The sequence below is a fragment of the Asparagus officinalis genome, chromosome 7 (genome assembly GCF_001876935.1).
Source record: "Asparagus officinalis chromosome 7, Aspof.V1, whole genome shotgun sequence".
Lineage (NCBI taxonomy): Eukaryota > Viridiplantae > Streptophyta > Magnoliopsida > Asparagales > Asparagaceae > Asparagus > Asparagus officinalis.
Window position 1 is genome coordinate 137,000,447 of NC_033800.1, and position 8,176 is coordinate 137,008,622.

Below are 8,176 nucleotides of genomic sequence, written 5' to 3' on the forward strand. Positions count from 1 at the left end.
GAATGAAAGACCACTGCAATACAGTGATGGACCAATCTAATATGAGCTATCTGATATTGCTAAAAGTATTTGCTTTGTTTCACATAAACCCAACAAAAATTATCATCATCATCCACATGTTTCTCCTCTTTTCTATTGAATATCTACATTTAATAGTAGAAAAAATTTCTCGAAATTGGAACTCTAAAAAGGAATCTCGTTTAAAAAACTTACGAGAAGTTAGTGTTCTACTTTTGCTTAAACAAAACAATTTTCATAACCCAAATAAACCAAAAGTAACAAAGAATAGACCACATTATATCCTTGCTGTTTTTCAAATACCACACTACATCCTATCCTAATTAATAAAACTCTTTAAATAGATCTATAATACATTATTTGTGACATATCTATTCCTCTATAATAATGGGAGGATCCAAAATTCACTATCTAAGATATGATAGGATCATGCGTCGCTAATCTTCTTTATTTCCAAACCAATGATTCCATTAGTTACCAACAACACATAATAATTATTAGTACGTCATTGAATCGAAATAGAGTGCCAATTTACAAAGAACTACTCTTTCGAAAGAACAAATCCGTCGATGCTAAAATGAATAGACTAGTCGCAAGTATTCCTTATGAATGGTACATATTAAAAAGTAGATAGGTTTTACACGCATTGACCAAGGAATAAATTGCCCCAAAAATTCTTGATAGCATCCATTGTCTATGCAGCATAGGTGTGATCATTGAAAATACATCAAAGAATCATGTCAGTTCGCAATATTACAACCCTTTCCCCAGAACAATATTACAACTCCGTGTTTAAGACCTTTTACAAACAGAGAGTAAACAACTCTCTGCCAAATTATAATTAGGCATTTTGTCTCGTAATCTCACTCAGTATGACCATTGGAAGTAACACTTTATATCGTACTTCTCTGACTTTTCTTTCTTATCTTGAAATTATGGAATTACATCTATTAGTATATCACTGATGGTTTTCACTTTGAGCAGTAGAATGATGATCTTTGACAAAAGTTCGAAGGCACCCATTGATGATCCGAGGAGCACAGCCATCACAAAATCGTTTTGCAAGATCAACGGCCTTCATGACCAACATTGAACTTGTAAAGATACCAATGAAAAGCAGGAGGAAAAAAAACCCAGGGAAGTAAGATGACTAACCTCATTTATAACGATTTGATGTCGTGTGCCTACGGAGGTTATTTCGGCCATGGCAAGGTGCAGAATGCAAAGCTCTAAGATTCTTCCTGCAGGCTCATCCTGCAATTTAAATTTTATTTTTAAGAGGGCTCTCGTAAAAGGGAATGCAATTCAAATAGTAGCTGTTCTTCCGGAAATACTGTAGCATAAAGATTCTTGTTTTGCTTCAGAATAGTATCATAGAATTCGTACTCGAGAGAGAAAAGGAACAAAACTAAAGGATGAGAATTCTTTAGAATCTGTGCTGCAGATTATACAACAAGGTGCCTGTTATAATGTAATTCGTACTTGAGGCAAAATAGCAACATGAAAACCAAAATGTATCCAATTCCATGCATATTTTTTCCCTGTATATATTCCTGAGAGATGCGCATCTCTTTATAGGATGTATATGATAATGCACTAGTTCATTGTCATAATATATACTGTTTAAACAGATATAGAACTAAGAAATCGAAGAAAGAAAATGAAAAGCACATGTGAATTCATGTTGAATGTTTCTTATCCTTGTTAAATTGTGTGGTTAGAGGGGAAGCGGAAAAAACAAATACACGTCCAAAGAAATAGATGATCTACCTTCCAGTTTGGAGGGATAACTTTATCAATAACAAGTACATGCTCATTCCATCCGCTCACAACTGCTCCCAATATATCCCTAGCCAAACTGTAAATGGCCTTGCTCAACAGTTACAAAAATAGGAATACAACATAGACAAAAAAACTTTCTGCATGCAAGTGAATGACATAAGAGGAGGAGAGATACCGGAGAACAAATCTATTGTACACCAGTTTTGGTGGTGCTGAAAGCACTTCTGCTTCTGAAAATCATAGGATCCTCAGTTAGATTTTTTTTTTAATTTTGGTTCACAACCAAAAGGAGGAAAATCAATGCAAAACTACTGGAAATAGTAAAAAACATTTCCATCAAAAAAGATTCAACCAATGATAGGCTAGCAATATGTTCCTAAATTTTGAATTTGGTCAGCGGTACAACTTGACAATATTTTTATTCTTTAACAACAGTTAATTGCGGACAGACCCCCTATACTAGTTTTATTTTTGCAGATAGACCTCTTGAGTGAATTTTTTGAGACTCTTTTACACTCAAAGAAAAAAAAATTGTTTTTTGACAAATAGATCCCATGAGGGTAATTGGTTAAAAGGTCAAAAAAAATTCTCTCAGGGGATGTATTTGCAAAAAATAAAACTAGATGGGTAATAAGTCAAAAACAGTGTTACTACAGGGTCTATCTAAATCTAAAATGCATGGATACGGGTGCGGCTATGGACACGGACATGGATACGGACAAGGGACAACAAATTTATAAAAGGTGGCACAGGAGGACATGGCTACGTGTGTGTGTGTGTAAATTTACATTATATCAAATATTGAACTAAAATGCATATAACATTTGTATGTTTCTTTTATTATCTATAACAAATAAGAATCAAGTTAAATCGAACTAAAAATTAAGATCTTTAGTCGTCATCAAACAGCTGGGAATGGAGACTGTAATTCCTTTTTTGGGTTCGATTTTTTAAAAGATGAAGTGGGAACGGAGAAAGAAAGGCAGAATCTGGTTTAATTTTGATCCCATGGGATACAATGGGTATTTTTCAAATCTTTAACTGATGGGTTTTTCAAAACCTGTACCCAGTATACCAAAGAAACTAGTTTAGGGTTGTAAGTATGAGGGATTGGGTTTTGCTTTGAACCACATGTGTCCATCGCGTGTCTGCAGCGAATCCGTGTCCAACACGTGCTAGACACGGATTCGGAACCCAAAACTATGTTTCCAGGTAACCTAGATCTTAATCAGCTCTAAAATTTATTAAGGACATAGCAGGAGCTTTGCAACGGTCACGTTGTTATAGACAAATATAAGAGCCAAGATAAAGGTCCGTACTTAATTAGACAATTTAAGATGCACATTTCATAACAGAAATAAAATGTCATCGCAACAGTCACAATTCAATCTTTCTGTCATGAAGTAAGGAAGCTCCAACCAAGAAAGGTAAAATATCTTGTCATCAGACATGAATCTCAAAATGGAAGCTGACAAATTTATTGAAGATCAGAAACTGACTTTGAAGACACTGGCATGAGGTGGTTGTGTTCAAGCTTGATGATATAATAGTCATTGGGGAAAACTGGGGGATACCACCATGCAGATTGACTTGAAATACAATGAGAGTGCATCACGTGAATCTAACTTAACAGGTATCAAGGAACATGTCCGCTACGATGGTTAAAAAACTACCCCACAACTAGAGCCATAATCTGGGTGACCATAGGCATCTCATTGTAAAGACTAAAGGTCACTTATTTTGCCGCATCTAAATAGTCATGCCAACGTGACAACAACCGAATATTGAGGTCCAGCTCAAATGATAAGCCTTATGAATAGGTTACTAGAAGTCTAAGGTTCAAGTACTGTATCTTCTTCTTCTTTTCCCCCCCCCCCTCCTGTTGTTCGTGTCTGTTTCCTTGATCCTGCCCAATACAGTCTTTTCTTTTTCTCAATCTTTCCCTCTCACTAATACACAAACAAACTAAAATACATTAAATTTGTGCGTGCTTTGCATAAGTTTTTAAATTAACATTGAACAATAACAAATGGTGCACATTTTAAAGATTAAAATAGAGGGCGAAAGAACGAGGCGTAATGAACCTATAAATTTATATTTTACTCTCAGACTCTAAGAAACTGGTCCCAGATTGCATACCAAAAGTCATACACGCACGCAATTGTTTAAAAAATTCCCAATTTTTTATGTATTATCATTTATCAATTTAGGTGTAAGGATCATGCTTTTTATATAACATACCATATTCATAACTTTAACTTTTTTCTAATCAAATTCTAAACAGATTTCATTATATGTTCTATCAAATCAATGTCAAGATAGCTTTCTGAAAATATTTAACCACGTGCATTGCACGTGCATAAAATCTAGTATATTTCAATATTCACAAGTAAATTCCAATCTCAATTATTCTTCCATACACATTTCATGCATGGAATTTCTAGTGTCTTCTTTTACACGCCACTGATCAATTGCGTGTTCACATCATAAGAGAAACACAGTTCTACTAAAACAAAACCTCACACAAGCAATTACCATTAGCTGAGTCTTCCTCGTTCTTGAGAATGAGCTTATCTGCCTCCTCTTCTGTTTCTACCTCAACAGGTGCCCCGCCAAAGCTCATGTGATCATACCTCAGCAAGGACTCCTTATCAAATACATACCCAGGATCTAAAGAAACATCTTAAAAATGATTAGAAACCCAGATAATGTTCACATAAATTCAAACAAAAAAGAGCCATATCGAGCTTATATACATACCTCTCTTTGCGTTTACTCTCTTGTCAAATAGCTGAACTGGGTCAGATCCTTCTAAGCAGGCAGCATAAGCAATCAATCTACCATAAAAAATCTTCAAATTACAAACTAATCACAAACTTCAACCCATTATTATTATTGTTATTACTTTTTTTTTGGGTTTATACAACCCACATTTTTACTCTAATCAATTTTAATCCCACCCACTTCAAATATCATTCTTAAACCCAAAATACCCATTCTGAATTATTTTTATACCCACTTTCTGCATTTCATCAATTTTTCATATGGTATTTAAAGAAAAATATCGCAACTTACTGATATAGAAAACTTAAAACATTACTATAGCAAATCAACCTACCATCAAATTCTTTAACTAACAAGGTTATCAAAACTAAGCCCATTAATTCTTTAAAAAGAAGTCCTTAAGAAATGTTTTTTTGCTTAAATACCCCCAAATCAGCCATACAGCAAATTTACCCTCCAAATTTAGATTTATGCTTAATTTACCCTCCCAAATCTACCACACTGACCTAAAATGCCTCGAACTCCACAACTTTAGTTTACTCTTTTAATTATAAATGTACTGAGAACATTCTTTGACATAACTTTTGGGGTGCTTAAATATGGAGCGTAAATTTACGGGGGAAAATTTTTACCATAAAAAATTAAAGGAAAAAAGACAAGATTTTTCCAACTCACAGTGCAAGCTCTCTTGCTGCTCTAGGGCTACTAAACCTCCCACTCTTATCAATCTTTATCGAACCTCCCTTCGAAGAATCATCAGTCTCTGAAGCTGCTTCCAACGTCTCAGCAATGGCGAGGGCGGGAGACAACCGAAGAGGATTTTGAGAAACTGAGGGAAAAGTCAGGTTTTTGAGGGGCTTAGAGCAAAATTTAACGAAGAGGGAGGGCTTTAATGAGGAAGATGAGGGCGAATTTGGGTTTGAGAGATTGAAGGGGAGATGGGCTTTGGGCGAAGAGAAGGAGATTGCAGTGCTCGCTTCCATGTGGTAGAAGATAAGGTTTTTCCTCAGGATTTTGGAGGGGTTTTGGGGCTCAAATACTTTTTGGGGATTGAGCTCGGGGTAGTTTGGGGATTTGATGGTTGATAAATATCTAACCTCCGAAAGTAGGAGTGTAAAATGTAAAAAAGAATAAAAAAGATTTGCACCAGGAAGCGAACGTTTTATGATTCACAACCGAAATAAACTTATTAGTCCGTTTGATTGGGTTGAGCTTGAAACTAGATCGTTAGGCTTCGTTTGCATATCATGGTGTTTTTCTGATTGTGTTTTTGTAAAAAAACATTATGTTGTTTTGGTTTTTTCTTAAAATGTTTTCAAAACACTATGTTAAGTATTTTTTGTCAACACTGGTTTGACCAATTACAACATTAATATTAAACATATTATTAATATATTATATATTAATTATAATAAAATATATTTTAAATAAAATATTATAATATTTAGTTCTATATTATTATAGTGTCATTATAACGTACTTAAATATAATGCTAATATCAATATTGTATAATTATGTAAATATTATATTGTGCTTGAGTTATATTATATCTATTATTATAAATATTATTATATTTCAATTTAATTATATTTTATTTCTCAAATAATTATCTATTTAATTTCACTTTTGCGTATATCATATTTGCTTATTGCTTATATATTATATAATATTTTTATTAATACTGTCTATTTATCTATTAATATAATGTATACTATTATTAATATAGTATAACATTATACTATTATTCATATAAGTATAACTAATTATTAATAATGTTAATACGTATCGTTGTTACCCAGTATATTAGTTTAATAAATTAATATATTATAATTTTCTTTTAATATTATATAGGTATATATGGTTTTTTAATATGTAGAGTATAGACTTAATAGTAATGTTAATATTTATTGATTATATAATAAATATTATTATATTATCGAAATATATTATTTTTACATTTAACATTTTGTTTATCAATAAAATGTATTTCTTTATGTAAGCAAATTATTTTACGTTGTATAATAGATTAATATTATTTATTATGAGTAAATATACTCTTAATATTTATATATATTATATTACTATTGTAGCTATATAAATTATATTATTATAATATGTTATTGATATAGTTATTTTATTATTAAATATAATATTTTATAATTATTAATTTATTACAATTTATTTATTAAAAGATAATAATATTATAGTGATTATACTATTGTATAGTATAATATTATATCATTATTGTATAGTATAATATTATATCATTATTATATTATTATTAATAAATTTTTATTATTTTTATTAGTTTATTTATATTTTATTATTATTTATTATTATATAATACATTATTAACATATTAAGTACTAGTATTTAATAAGCATGTTGATAATAACTCTATGTTAATTACATTTAATCTATTATGTTAGATATTATATTAGCACATTCTCAAACTCAAAACCAAAATACCAATTTGAAACAGGTGTTGTATTTTAGGTTTGATGATGATTTAGCTCAAAAAATACATCGGTTTCCAAACGCATGGTGTTTTCTTTTTGGCAAAAACACTATGGAAACAAGTAAAACACAATGGTATCTAAACGGAACCTAAGTAATTTGGACAATATGAAACTAGACCACAGGTCCACGACCGCATCGGAGCCTAATCAAAAAAAGAGTATAAAGTATAAACCAACGCATAGCAATTGCATATTGTGTTTGGCAAATCCATGAAATTGGGTTAGGATCGATTCTAACCCGGTTTTGGGTTAGTTTTTTTTTTGGCAAAAGCTGGGCTAATTCTGGCTCAGTTTCTTCTAAGCAGGAGGCTGAACATAGGTTTTTTTTCCCACCCATCCATGGATATAAAAAAAAGAACCAGTTTATCTCAAAACTGGTTAGGATCAATCCTAGCACAGTTTTGAGGAGTTTGCCAAACAAACTAGCGCACCCGATAAACTGCGTGTGTGAGCAACAACTTGTACGTCCTATTAAAAATAATAATACAGAAGTTATAGTTGTAAGTAAGATGGAATTGATTGGATTTGGGTGTTAGATGTATTACACTTAATGAGCTTTGGTTGGGATATAACTACGAATATGGTTTTGGAACGAATAGTAGACATGGCTCGTATCGATATGAGTTGTGAACTTCAATTGAAATTAAACTTATCACTCGATAAGTAGCGTGTTTTGGGCTTTGATTGGGTTGGTTAGAAACCGAAGATTATTTTTAAAACTAAACCGATCCTAATTGACTATGAAAATATTGAATTGAACCACAAAACTTTGATTGGTTTATCTAGTTTCAACATTATTGTTCACCATTTGAACCCTCCATCACTTTCTCATTTACCACCGGCTTGTACCACGCGACCTTCTCTTGCTAGGGGTGGTGGTGCCCACTCCAGTGCTCATGGAAGATGTTGCATATATATTTGTTTTTTTGTTTTTTTTCCCATTCAAGACAATTTTAGCTATTGACCAATTACATGAGACACTCAGAGTTCAAAGGATTTAGTGAAATTAAAAAAAAAAGTTCAAATGGTTTTACCAAGACACTCAGAATTCAAAGGATTTAGTGAAATTTTAA

General features: G+C 32.0%; 1 protein-coding gene across 1 annotated transcript; it reads right to left on the reverse strand.

Moving 5' to 3' along the window:
• On the reverse strand, positions 654 to 5,606 carry LOC109849706. The gene is made up of 7 exons (XM_020419574.1): positions 5,260 to 5,606; positions 4,561 to 4,637; positions 4,336 to 4,470; positions 1,976 to 2,030; positions 1,789 to 1,876; positions 1,174 to 1,272; positions 654 to 1,093 (listed from the first exon to the last, which is right to left on the reverse strand). The coding sequence occupies exons 1-7, from the start codon at positions 5,565 to 5,567 to the stop codon at positions 977 to 979; spliced, it is 879 nt and encodes a 292-aa protein (XP_020275163.1). The 5' UTR covers positions 5,568 to 5,606; the 3' UTR covers positions 654 to 976.

Excerpts from the sequence above, each read along its gene's own strand:
- LOC109849706 (XM_020419574.1), bottom strand. The coding sequence starts at position 5,567 with ATGGAAGCGAGCACTGCAATCTCCTTCTCTTCGCCCAAAGCCCATCTC. Across the intron at positions 4,638-5,259 it reads GCAGCAAGAGAGCTTGCACT|ATTGATTGCTTATGCTGCCT; the intron begins GTGAGTTGGAAA and ends TTTTTATGGTAG. Across the intron at positions 1,273-1,788 it reads TTATCCCTCCAAACTGGAAG|GATGAGCCTGCAGGAAGAAT; the intron begins GTAGATCATCTA and ends TTTAAATTGCAG.